General features: G+C 39.4%; 2 protein-coding genes across 15 annotated transcripts in view; both read left to right on the top strand.

The window, feature by feature from the left end:
• The window catches only part of LOC134812295 (obg-like ATPase 1), an 86980-nt gene that overhangs the window by 23090 nt on the left and 50152 nt on the right, over positions 1–13738 (top strand). The window lies entirely within an intron of this gene.
• LOC134812281 (uncharacterized) overlaps positions 1–13738 on the top strand; it is a 112713-nt gene that overhangs the window by 92569 nt on the left and 6406 nt on the right. For 5 of the 14 annotated variants that reach the window (XM_063819634.1, XM_063819627.1, XM_063819633.1 and 2 more), the window contains exons 2-21: positions 2382–2580; positions 3093–3251; positions 3386–3571; positions 3819–3992; positions 4174–4297; positions 4468–4604; positions 5236–5402; positions 6460–6647; positions 6751–6849; positions 7150–7239; positions 7365–7626; positions 10147–10306; positions 10482–10626; positions 10774–11010; positions 11159–11730; positions 11892–12024; positions 12147–12419; positions 12636–12725; positions 12922–12996; positions 13376–13462. In XM_063819634.1, the coding sequence (XP_063675704.1) occupies positions 2386–2580; positions 3093–3251; positions 3386–3571; positions 3819–3992; positions 4174–4297; positions 4468–4604; positions 5236–5402; positions 6460–6647; positions 6751–6849; positions 7150–7239; positions 7365–7626; positions 10147–10306; positions 10482–10626; positions 10774–11010; positions 11159–11730; positions 11892–12024; positions 12147–12419; positions 12636–12725; positions 12922–12996; positions 13376–13462 (3553 nt within the window). In that variant the 5' untranslated portion in view covers positions 2382–2385. The remainder of the gene's footprint in view (positions 1–2381; positions 2581–3092; positions 3252–3385; positions 3572–3818; positions 3993–4173; positions 4298–4467; positions 4605–5235; positions 5403–6459; positions 6648–6750; positions 6850–7149; positions 7240–7364; positions 7627–10146; positions 10307–10481; positions 10627–10773; positions 11011–11158; positions 11731–11891; positions 12025–12146; positions 12420–12635; positions 12726–12921; positions 12997–13375; positions 13463–13738) is intronic. The other 9 variants (XM_063819639.1, XM_063819632.1, XM_063819638.1 and 6 more) reach the window with 3 other exon arrangements.

Raw genomic sequence — 13738 nt, 5'->3', positions numbered from 1 at the left:
CGTCACATAAGTTATTGTAAAAGTTAGATACATTTTCTTTCACATCAACTGTTCTTATTATAGTTTGAATTGATTTATACAGGAAATATAGAAACTCATCGCGCCAATTTTGCAGTCACAATGAAATTTTATTGTTTGGGCAGGAAAAGTGAATTTTGTCACATTTCGGTAACTAAGCAAAATTAACCTCAACATTGTTAAACTTGAGTTCCAATTTGCTGAATAATAACCTACCAATCATTTCTGGAAGAATATTGAATTATAATCGATACGAGATATGGTTCTCATTTTTCGAAATTTAATGTTGACCTATTTACGATTTCGTATCATTCTTGTGACAATGTTCGCATCAACTACCCTCAACTTAAATCAACTCTATCTTCCTTATATAATAGAGTTTTCCCGCCTTTTAAACTAAAGTAAGATATAAATGATTCCGGCAATTCGCCCAAAATTGAAAATTTCATATAATGTGACAAAATTTACCTCATTTCCCAATAACCAAGTGCCTGTATTAGCTAATTTTTAAATTTACCAATATCCTCAAACTTCAATGAACGTGTCCATAAACGATATAACCATAACACCTTTGCAGATAATGCTTATACTTATAGTTATACTCATTACTCACCTGAGCGCTTTAACTCCATAAAATACCTAATCTAAGATTGGGGTAACACTCTTGAAACCATACTTCAGCTTTATTCTTGAAAATATGAAAATAACGTAATTATAATCCCTGCCTTTTTACGAGATAAATTAACTAGGCTTTTTATATCATTTTTACAAGAACCGGTCCTGTAATCTACTGTCTGTTCTTAATTCTGGTGGTTTTTCCTGTAGATTATCAATATTATCTTCTCAATTAGATCGCAACCATCGTCACAGAATTATTGGACCACTCAATTTCATAGTTTCAGGATTAAAAGTTCCGAGATCAGTGGTCAGGGATGGTTGATATCTACAGAATTAATCTTAACTTGTGGGTATCTAATAACCATTTATCTGGTGAGCGTGCTATAAACATACTAGCTTTCCATGGCAATTTCCTGTTCTTTCACCCCCTGTTAATCTAACCAGTATCTCTACCCGCAGAGTTTTGACCTGACAGATTACCAGATTAACGGACCTCCTATTTTCTGATAATCAGTGGTCAGAGCAGGTCACGGAGTGCTGCTGAGGAGGAAACTCCACTGTTTGCGGTCTGATCACGTAAAAATAAACAGCCCAGTTTACCGACTATACTTAGAGAAAGGAAAGTAAGGTAATGATTAAGGTTACAGCCAGCCATACGATCCGCACGCGATTGGACTCCCCTCCTCTGCCCTACTTCCTAGTTGGCAACTAAGTGAAAAAGTATCCAAAGTAAGGGGTTAACAGGCGGGACGTGCCCACTTGTTATTACTGCAGCTCTGAGAGCTGGGGGATAAGTCGGGAAAATCAGCGGGGATTAGAGGCGCGGGTCACTTCCGGGAGTGAGGCTCAGGGTATTGTAGTTGGAGAGGATGGAGGTGGTTGTGAGAGTTAGGGAGGGGTATTAGCGAGCCTAGGAGAGGGATTAGGGCTCGTAATGAGGTGGGTAATGCTGCCGAGTAACTTTAGTCAATGTCGCAGGGCTGTATCTCCCAATAGTACATGTAGAAATGTCATGACTGTGGACGAATGATCTCGTCCATATCCAATAGCGTTGGTTGAGACTATGTTCTGAAGAACTTGGGAGTATATTTTGGAGCTAGCATAAGATGTAAGATGTAATGAAAAGAAATATCCCATCTCCATGTGCATTTTATCAAAAGCACAGCGTAGTACATGCCATTGAGCTATTAGTTCAACCAGAGATCTGAGAAGTGTGCTCCAACAGTTGAATCTGGTCCAATAAGCTCATCAGTTCGTCAGACACTTCCACCACGGCGGCTGAGCAGCTGCAATCACTACTCACCACATAATCACAAGCAATATGTCACGTGAAAAACGCCTGCAAATAATTAACAAACGTCTAACAAGGAACACTTGAAGCGCATTCAAGACGTTGTCCTGCGTTGAGATGGTTTCTATGGCGCCTGCATGTGATAACACTTAGTTTTAGCTTGCACATAATTCTGTCCTTGTTACAGATTTCGTCGATTACTTTTTAATTCGTTGCTCCTCTGAACGTGCCACAGTGTAATATATAAGTACAACCTAAGTGCATATACTTAGGTTGTTGTTATCTGACTGTCTTCATTTCTCATTAACTCACCTTTTGAGTACAGTCTGGTAAAAGTACTCCCAAAAATGGTCAAAATAATTCTAAAAGCAGTTAAAATACACCCATTGTCCATTGATTTTAATATTTAAGTTGTAAAAGTGACAGTGTAACGAAGTTCTACTTCTCGTTCAGCAGACATGAGCTCACTCTCCCGCCGTAAGACAGGAGGCGGACTTAGGTCTACCCTGAGTCTGGGTAGAACTGGAAGCATGAGTAACCGACCCAAGGACTTCTACTGCACCGTCTTCGGACAAATGGACAGGAGTCAGACCAACCTGGCTGTCGTACTCAGGACTTACTTCTACCCCAGGGAGGAAATGACCGGAGCAATGGTTTGTAGTTTTCAATTCATATGATGGTTAAGATCTAACGACATATGCAGACACGTCAGGTCACAAATTCTAAAATGTATGTCCTGTTTCTCCGTATCGGTGAAGTTCGAGCTGATCCGAGACACTGAACGACAATATTTGACTTGTCACCTGTCGTATGAAGCTGACTATGGACGATCAGACGATGATCCTGTATTTTGTGTTCATATGTCGTGTGTGCTATTTCAACTCGAATAACCCTGTCTTGATTTTTGGATGGAAGTTAGGAGATTAATTTGAGGTCGGGGCTTAATGTAAGGGCAACTGTTTAAGTAGATAAATGGTACAACTCAACTGTGAATGGCGGCATGAATGGCTCACACTGAGTTGAGAATTAATGATTTTGCACATAAAGTAGTAAAGTACGGACAAATTAAAATGTGTTTCGCTTCTTGGCATCTTTACTTTAACCCAACACAACCTCAAAGATCACAACGGGCAAACTACCTATTAAATTCACAACTTCCTTACAGAAGAACGTTGAAGAGCGATGGGACGACAACGCAAGTTTCAAAATCATCTGCAACCACGAAGTAAACAGTGATCCTCCAAGTGTCATGCTCTGCAACCCTGTCTCCATCAAAGCAAAGCCTGGATCTCAGTTCAGAATAGATTTACTCAACCAGGAAGCTGTGAGTTCTTGTTCTTAAATACGATATCCTGTTTATCGGAACCCAAGGGTGGATTGCTTCTTTATTTCTATGTACTTGATCTGTTTCTACCGACTGATCTCAAATAAATCTCTCTGAATTTCTCATCTCCGCAGTATCTGGATACCAGCGAGTTCTTCTCGGACGGACCCCAGCTGCCCAAGTGTCTGCAGTTTGACATCAGCTTAGAGAGTTACAACATAACCGGAAGTGCTGACGATGCTAACTTGGAGCACGTCCCCGCTATCAAGATTATCAGGTCTCCTGATGAGACTCATGTTGCCTCCATACCTCTTGTGCATGTAAGTATTTCGTGGAAATCACTGATAGATCTGTAAATTAAGTTACGTGAGTTTGTAGAACCGTTTGATGTAGTCTAACCATAATTAAGGGTAAAAAGAATGGTGACAGTTATTTTAGGATCAGGTGTTAAACTTTTGGCTTTTTTGGCTGAACCTGGAAGTTCTATTAAGATGGAAATTTAAAAACAATGTACCTTTACCACGGATAAAATGCAACTGAAACTGATCATGTAACCATTTCCTCCAGCTCTGTGACATCCCTGATGCAGCCATGACTGGCTCATTCGCCTTCGACGACTACTGTTACACAGTAGATCCCAAACCTCGTTTCGGGGTGAAGTGCGAACACAACAGGACTTGGCACAGGCTTCCTCAACTTCTTGTCAAGTTCTTGACAGAGGACAGGGGACTTGCAAGCAAGGTAACTAGAAACATTTTTTCTTTTACCATAAATAATGGGTTTTGCTGATTTAGATTGATGGAACCAGTCTGCCGTGTTCCATAATGGCTATAATTAGATCCGAAAACATGGCAATTATTTAAAGAGCTATGCAGACGTTTTACCGGAATATAATCCAGATCTATAAACTTTAAATTTTCAGGTTATGGATATAGCCAAAGAATGGGAGAATCATGCCGGTCTACAACTGGTGCATGTTCCTCAAGACGCCCACCGGGATGCGCAGATCAGAATCAAGTTCAGCTCCAGAAATCAGTGTGCTATCGGTATGTTCGTAAAGTTATATGTAGTTATTTAATCTATTTTAATCTTCAAATTATGGCAACGAGTTACAAATTTTAGAATAATTTATTTTAAAACGACCAAGTTGACCTGTGTCTGAACTTGAAGCGAAAAATAATATGTATTCTATATTTCACTGATGGGTCTATCTTAGGAACGGATGCGGAAGATATCCCTGACGACAAACCGACGATGTACCTGAATATATCACGTGACACGCACCCAGTTCTCTTCAGACGCCGAGTTCTGCATCAGTTCGGTCACGCTCTCGGTCTTTATCACGAGTTTGAGGTAAAACTAAGCGATCGTCAAATTAAAATTGAGTGTATCTAGCTGATCCTTATATTGGGGATTCTGACTCTGCTTGGTTTTATTGGGGGGGGGGGGGGGGGGGGGGGGGGTTTAATACCGCAGTTATATAAAGGTAGTTGTAGAGACTAGAGTACAACACCCTTTAAGATTATTATTATTTGTGTAAAATTGAACTTTTACGATCTCAAATATCTTTTTGATGAAGGGAGCAATACAATAAATCCACGAAATTTATTTACGATCTTTATCACTTTTAAATACCTGTTAAGAATACTGCAATACTGCCTAGGTCGATCTGCAATACTATTACTCTTAAACTGTGTCCGATTTCATACTTGACTACAAGTATAAATGCTTTAAATGCTCAACATTTACTTGTTACGATAACATGAAACAACTATCACCAGCTATCAGCTCCCAACTTTTTATTGCCTGAGTATTTTGCTAACAATATAGCGATATATAAATACCTATATGGTTGATAAAGTTGTTTAGTACATATTATCATAAGTTTTCAATGACTAGACAAGCTTATAACCTTTTATTTATCTCAATGCAGTGATAAAAAATCACTGGCCACACCAAATTGACTAATTCTCAGTAATTTCAGTGCCTGCCAGAAGAGGTTGAGTTTGATGAAGCTGGAGTGCAACTGGACACCTCCATGGAGGCTGGTTGGACTACCGAACAGACCCGAACTAACATCTTCAACAAGAAATCCTGCTCCAACAACGACAACTTTGATAGACTGTCCATCATGACGCAGACTTTCAAAAGGTAAACTATGCTCCTCAATCCTCATCATGACGCACACTTTGAAATGGTAATCATGACAACGTCAGTGATTATTCTGTGAGAAATCAGTTTTCTGGTTTTCTATAATATTCACGGAAATATCACATCGCTGTTGCAGTTATTCTGACCACTATACTGCTTAGCCAGCCCAGAGGTTTAATAAACTCTTCCTCTCTCTCCTGCAGCTGGTGAGCCTGAGCACTTTAGTGTTTAACGGGTAGACCGCTCTAGTCATTACTTTGACAGATCTAATTTTATAAAGATTCGTTCAAAAGTGCAAAAGTTAAACAGCCGTAGGGTAGATCTACTGGGTTAACTCTTATAATGGGTATAACATACATTGTAGCTGGTTTATAAGTTAGACTTTAGGAGCGCTACGGAGATTTTTTATTGGACACCCAGTTTTTATTGGACACCCAGTTTTTATTAGACACCCAGTCAGTATATCTGACAGTCATGCAGTCTGTCAGATCTGTGGAGTTGACAAGGGTTAGGCACCACATGGTGGCATACTGTCGAAAAGGAGACCGAATCCACCTCAGCATAATGATCATCATGTTTACACTGTCGACTATAATGATGGTATTTTATAACTAGGCACAAAGTGTCATAAAAAATACGAAATATGAGCAATATGTTGTAAACCTGATATCTCACCGATGTCTAATTGCATTCGGATTTAATTGGTATTTCTTGGTAGTACTGAAATGATTGAACCTTCCAACACGTCAGGCAACCTACTTTAGGAGCTGATAGTTATCAAGTAAAAGTTATGATCTCCAGATATGAGCTGATATTACACCATTACAGAAAAGCGATGTTTTATCGTTCTTAACGCTGGTTTTTATAAGCGAGAATTTTGGTAATACTAAGTATCAATAGCTGAAAATAGTTGAGTCAAAACCGGGATAGAAAATCAGAATCACCTTTAAAAATTATTTTGCAATGTTTCCATCCGTAAAAAGTAATTAACCAGTTTATTTTGCTACGATTCATATTCGTTCCTGTGAACCCCAACATTCACTTAATTCTTCCTCAGACCTTACGTTAAGGGATGGCTGCCAAGACAGCATCAGTCCGTACTGAGCGTAGACGACAAGACCCTGGTCAAAGCCCTGTACCCACCACCTCACGCCACTCACCAGTGGGGAGACCCTCTTGCTACTCCTGATATTTTAGAGGAGGATGATGAGGATGAGGAAGAGAGTGAAGATGAGGAAGACGACAGTAAGTTGCTCACTTTCTGACTCCGTTTATTATCACATTTTTGGTGTTTATAACAATTTCAGCAAAGTTGTGAGTCAGGACCTTCACTGACACTGTGTTTCAGTGACCGAGTGGAAGAAAGCTGCTATGGAGCAGGAGAGAGGAGATATGACCCCGGTTGATATGTTCTCTGGAGTCTTCTCTGATCATAACGAGATTACTGGTCAGTTTCAACTATCTAACTATTGGATCAAGAGCAATTTAATCGTATTAAGAGTACTAACTGCTCGTTTTGTTCCATTCGTTTTTTATGAAGCTTATATGAGGTTTTTATGAGGCGTATTCGTTACAAATACAGAATAATTTACATTACAGCTTTACACAAGTATTTTGAAAGCTCCTGCTAATAAAATCTTTCGTATCACTTATACGTTTTAAATATCCCCCACCAGGTACATTACTATAATATCCATAACCTAACTTTTTCAATAAAGTTCTCACGAAACAATTGCTTGATTTCCAGGTCGCCATTTCTCCGATTCGGAGCAGCCTTCAACTCCTCCAGCATCTGTAGACGCGGACGGACACGGCCGACGAAAGAGAACCGAGCATAGTGCGTATTTTAAACAATTCAAGCGTTACTTTTGAAGTTAATTTTCATAGCATATATAATTAGAATACGTCGTATTTGTGTTAATTAATTTGAAAGGTCAAACCAATAATGTCTCGTCCTCACAGGTGTCGGTATAGAGTACGAACCAACCGACTCTGGCAAAAAGAAGCTAAGCATGTCTGCCAGTCTGTTTGAGTTTAACGACGACAAGAAAACAGTATCGCAGAAGAAGTCCATCAGGCCCGGAACTGACGGAGTGAGGTTTTTGGAGCACGAAGATGTGAAGTATACCAAGGAGGAGATACAGTCCGATATCAGGGAAGGAGACTTCTTCTCTTTCAGGGATATGGCTGCAATCAGAGAGCAGGAATTGCCATTTGACGACAGGTTTGAATTTAAAATGTTGACGTTATTTTGTAGGCTCAGCAAAATACTAATGAATAACAAATATTTAACTCGGGGAATGCTTAATCAATTTTTCAAAAGGTTTTCATACACAATATTATAGTATAACATATAGATTCTAGAGTCATAAGTAATTTATAAAACAAAGTGTTTCACGATCACACTCCTCTCTCTGACTTTACAATTTCAATCAAGCAACACCAGTATTCGACAAAAAGAACATCACTTCCTCCTATCCGACTCTTAATCCCTTCCTCTCTGCACATAGCAACTTCCATAGTATGAATCATGCTGATCAGATCAAACTGCCGCTTTTTTCTCATCTCAGCGCACGCCAGCTGCCTCAAAATTCTCCGAAATAAATCACTGAGGCTGTTTTCTCCGGTAAAAGCTGACGTGACTATACAAAATCCCGTCTTTAGTAGCTCCTGTGGGTCATGATTCTTGGAATAGTAAGGACAGATCATGTTCAGAAAGTTTCCCAAATATCCATCTTTTGATAGCGGTGTGTCGTTTTCTTCACAGATAGATTGACGGATAAATCCGGAAACCAAAGCTTCGTGAAAACATTTTTTCATTTTTGTATCCGCTATAGCGGATGATGATCCTCTCAGGGCACTAAGCAGATCATGTATGAAGATTTTCAGGGTTTCTTCGCTCAGTCGCTTAGTCTTGTTACACATTCCCTCTATTGAGACGTGCATCATGTGCCTCAGAAATGGTTCTTTTATCTTTTTATACCACTGCTTATCACCAGTGCAAAGATAAGCCCTTAAGGAAGTCTTTAGGAACTCCAAATCGTAGTCTTCATTTACACTTCTCCCACTTACTGATCGTTGTAAGATCTCGTCAATATTATTAAAAATACTAGCAATTATTGTCGTGGATAGAATCACAACACTAGCTCTCACTAATAGCCGCATCACGAAAGAGAACTCTAGAAACTGGCTTTGAAATTTACATTACAAGACTCAAGATGGAACAGGGGAATATAGTCAAGCGTCCAGCTGCTTTATACACCGGCCCTCATTTATTTATAAGATCGTAATTTATTTATCCCTTTTTACACCTGCAGATGAAATCAAAGATTTCCATTATCCATGGCTCACTGTTTCTCACAAAATGAATGGATTTTCAGAATGATCGAAATGATGAAATCACACCTGCTTTTAAAGCTCCTTAAATTCTCTCATCATAAGAACTACGTTTCTATATAAGGACTGTCACAAAAATCCCCATGCTCTTTCTCATCTGTTAAGTGTTTTCCGGACAAACGGCATTGTAAAAATGAAAGGAAGATATCTCAAAAATAAAACTACAAACTACTTTAACGGAACAAATTAATCGCATTAATAAATATCTTGTCTATATAAAACGTGTATTCCGAGTAAACTAATTCAGTATTTCAATCAAGCAGCACCAATATTTGACGAAAAATTTTGTCACCCCTTTATGTCGAGCTCTATCCTGATCTTCACAGATAGCATTATCCATCATGAATATCAAACTCTTCACACTGTATTGCCGTTTCTCCCTATCTTTACCGCAGAACCTATCACTCAGAGAGGAGAGGACCATCTTCCCGAATTCGTTTTCTTCGTTTATCATCGGCAGAATATAGCATGCCAGTTTCCAGAGGAGTTCGGTAGGGTTGGAGTAGGGGATTTCTACGGGGCACATCCTATCCAGGAAATTGACCAACATTCCGGAGTGTGCCAGCGGATTGACGCCTTCACACAGAGCCTGTTCCAATATTCCTGACAATACAGCGTCTTTGAAACACCTCTTGAAGACGACACCCCAGTTCTTAGATTTTCTTGCGAGAGATGTACGTGCGACCAAGAGAAATTCCTTGACAAGAGTTTGCAAGTCATCCCCGTCAAAGGGCTTGTCGTTGTAACACAATGCTAGAACTGCAGTGTGGACCAGATGTTTTAGGGCTGGTTCCTTGATCCTTTTATACCACGTCTTGTCGCCTGTACGAAGATAGGTCTTGATCAATATCTTGGCAAATTTCAGATGTAATTTGGGCTTGTCTCCTTCCCTTTTGGTTAGTTTCGGCTGGAGAATGTGAGTGATGTGCTCAGAGTCGTCTCCAAGGATAAGGCTTGCTGCAGATATTGCAGCAGCATACAAAACGAACATCATCACGCGGATTATGTTTTTAGAGAGAAATGAGAGCTGTATAAAATATGGTACCTGAGATAATGAGATAATATGAATTGAAAGCTACTTTTAGTTTCATCAATTCAACCTGTTGGCTACGGATAACGAGGGGCACGCCGTTACTATTTTTTTAAACACCTGCTTAAGATTATTCGTGTTCATTTAGATAAATCATAAGTTACAGTATCATTATCATTATACATAACAAGAAATATTCATATATAACAAGAAATATTCATACATAACAAGAAATATTCATACATGCATAATGCATATTACATGATATGTGTAAATTAACTTTCAATTTTCTTCTCCTCTAACACAGCGCATCCTCAGGCTGCCAACTCCTCTCTTCTCCCCGCCAGACACACCGGATTCCATCCCAGACTCTCTTGCTCCAACTCCAGTCAGCAAACTCTTCCTGTCTGACGCTTTCCTCGATATCAGAGAGGATTGGCTCCATGTTGATCAGGAGCACATGATCAATCTTACTCACGTAAGTTGAAACTGCACTGGGGAGCTAAATATTTGGCAATCTCTGTTATCCCAAGGATCTGCTATCAGTTTTTTTTCAATCTCAGAGACGAATTGTAAAATTCTACCAGATTCCCATAATCTATCAGAACTCCAAATTCTTGGCATCATTACCTGACCATTCTTGTGATTAACAGGAGTCAGTGCCGGGAACTAGGAAGCAGAAAATGCAGCTTCACCCTGGTGATGTCCGGTTCTCGGACGGAGGCGACTATGATGTGAAGGATGTTAGGGGAAACAAACAACAGAAAGACTCCTACGGACAAGACCATAGCGAAAAGAGTGAGTACATACCAAAGAACTGAATCTAGAATAGAACCCTGATCATCGTTCACTTCCCTAACCATTGTTCGTTGTAGAATGATGTTCTGTAGCTCAAGTTAGAGCATGTATCTTTGATTCTTAATTCTCTATTTTTGCCTCTCTCAGACTTGTTCATGGAAAGAACAAATGTGGTCGATGAGACTGGACTAGTTGAACGAGAGCAGTTCTACCGTACATTGGGTAAACTAGGGGCAGGCGATGAGAAGAAGGAGCAGAAGGTAGTCACATTCGCTGAAAAAATGGACAAGATCAAGAAGGAGCAGAACAAACAGGAGGAGTTTTTCGAGCCTATGCGGGAGTACGTCAGTGAACAAGACATCAAGGGGCAAGGATTTGATGGACGTAAGTTGCTAAATCTTATCAGTTTTAAATCTTATCAGTTATAAAATCTTGTTATTGAAGGGGAAACAATTAATCGCAAGCAGTGACAAGTACAAATTGACTTATAATATTATCTATTAAAATAAATATTAAGCATCACAATTTTCAGCTGAGCCAAGGAAGCTGCGAAAGTCAGTCGAGTTTGAACCAGGTGAGAAGGGAAAGAAGAAAGTAAGTAAAGGCAAAGGAAAAGGAAAAGCCGACAAGAAGAAGCAGCTAAAGACAGTGGAAGAGCATGTGGACGAATCCTTTTACAACCGTTCTTTCAGAAAGAATCAGCAGAAGGAAATCTCTGAGAAGGACGACAAATCTTCCTTCAGAGAGAAGCTCAATAACAGGGAATATTCTAAAGCACCCATCAAAAAGGGACTCGAGGAAATGGAGCCAGCTACCGAAGACATATTTGATCTCCTCGATCGAGCCTCCAAAGAGACCCGAAATTTCGGCCGAGGCAAGTTCGTATCGTCCAACAAAGCCCCTGCTCTGATTTCTACTAAAGGTACTTTTGCTGGCATTGGTGGTTCCGGTGCTTTCAGGGAGACCGGATGGCAGTCTTACTACGACTACGCTGAAGAAGATATGATGGATTACGAGTATCAGGAAGTTAAAAAAGACCAGGATATGGATCTCGTATCCTTCAGGGAGCGACTTCAGACACGATCAGGAGTTGCTATTCACCATGTAAGTGTGGGTATAGTCGGTGTAAATTTCGTTTTGCATTTTTAACTGCTACACCCTATGGTTTATAAGAAACTTTTGAGATTAAAAAACAAAAAACAATCGATATCAATTTACTAATTTTAAAATAGTCAACACGGTAGATAAATTGTGATTCACCTTAGGGTATTGAGGTAACCCCTGCTGGCAACGATGCTAGGAACTACCTAGAGTCCCCCGTCCCAGTTGCCAATAGAAGTATGGAAACTGAAGAGAGGATCAAGAACAAGATGTTGAGGAACAAGGCTGGCCGACATTGTACGTTGATCAATTCTTACCGTAAATTAGTCAAAAGTTGTTTTTAGAATTGTCTGTCCAGCCTCATTGGATCGTAGTCTAGATCCATTTCAATTCTGAGTATGATTTTTAATGTTTTTCAGACGAAGATGGTATTGACATGGTAAGCCCAAACCACCTGGTTGAAGAAGCTCTGGACAGAGGTTTCAAATATGGAAAAGACAAGTCTGAATCTGCTGATGAACAAGATTCTGAGGACGAAATAAGCCGAGAGAAGAAAGAAGCAGCTCGAAGACACTACGGAATCCGTAAATCACCATCGGATGACGATATCACTAGAACCAAAGAGCAAATAAAGGCTGACGCGAAATCAGAGAAATCCGGAAAATCTCGATCGTCTCCCCATAGTCATGGAGGTAAGTTCAAGTGAAGTTTTAGTAAATATTTTGAAGTAAATAGTGTTTTTAATAAATATCTTGAAATAAAGGGTTAGGTAGGGTAGATGGTGATGCTGATTATTAAAGGGGAACTCTTTACTTTAAATCCTATAATTCAAATTTCATGAATATTTTTCTTTTCATTGAATCTCATGAATTGTCAAAAGTGATCTTAGCTTTGTAATCCATGTTTAGAAAAAGCGCAGAGAAGTTCTCGAGCGTCTCATGGTTCACGGGCGAAGGACTCCAAAGCCACTTCAAAGGCCCCGTCAGCTACTTCTCAAGGTAGAATTAATCGAATTGCCTGTTCATAAGCCCATTTGTAAGCTGATAAAACCTTCGGATAAAAATGAAATGAACATCTTGCAACACCAATGATGAAATATTAAATACGTTCTTATTTCTTAAGAAAATTAAATATTTGATCCTTTTGGTTCTTCCTTTCATCTTCTTTCTTTCTGATGGTTGGCCCTTTGTTTAGCGTCTCAATCAAGAGCAAGCCAGGAATTTTATGTGGCTGATATCGAGGCCGAGGCCATGTCCATAAACTCGGAAGGTACAATGCATGATGGCCGCATGCAACATTTCCATCAGCATGCAATGATCAAATTTCCAAAGATTGCATGAACATTTGATTGTATTTCAAATTTGTGAGCATTTATTATCAAGTATTAAATTTAGTTGTTTTTCATTAAGAAATTGTATATTTTTCATATCTGAAAATATTATGAAGTTACGCCTTGTTTACCTTGTTAAATTTTGCGAAGAAGTCTAGAAAATTCTGGTCCTCGCAACAAAATTACTGAAAGTAGATGTACACCTACTGTATAGTGTATAACGGAGATGTAAATTTCGAATTTTCTTTTGCATGCTTAATTTAAAATATGTTGTGAGCAGTTTAAATCGGGAAAAGCTAGCTGAACAAAAATTCTCAGAAGAGCGATTGAGGTATGGATTCGACCATACCATCAATGTTAATAATGATGCCTCTGGCCAACCAGACCAGGATTATAACTACTCAGGTACAAAACCTGCCATGTTCTTCTCAATCTCTCGTTCTCCCTCTTTCTCCTCTTGCATGGTTATGTTATGAGGAAATCCTTTTTGAAGTGCATTCCTTTAATTCTTTAAACTGAAAACTGGGATAATATGTGAAGGACCCAACTAATCTTCGTATACTTGCTCTTAAGTCGATCTAATCTAAACTAACGGCTGATAAATCGCACGATTAACGCCGTATTCTCACGATGCATGAGTCGTAAAGCTATCATTGAATCGTCTGCGCTTTCATTTATGAT

The sequence above is a fragment of the Bolinopsis microptera genome, chromosome 3 (genome assembly GCF_026151205.1).
Source record: "Bolinopsis microptera isolate Bmic1 chromosome 3, MBARI_Bmic_1.0, whole genome shotgun sequence".
In the NCBI taxonomy this organism is placed as follows: Eukaryota; Metazoa; Ctenophora; class Tentaculata; order Lobata; family Bolinopsidae; genus Bolinopsis; species Bolinopsis microptera.
The sequence above is the reverse complement of the archived record's forward strand: the minus strand, read 5'-3'. Positions and strand labels throughout refer to the sequence as shown.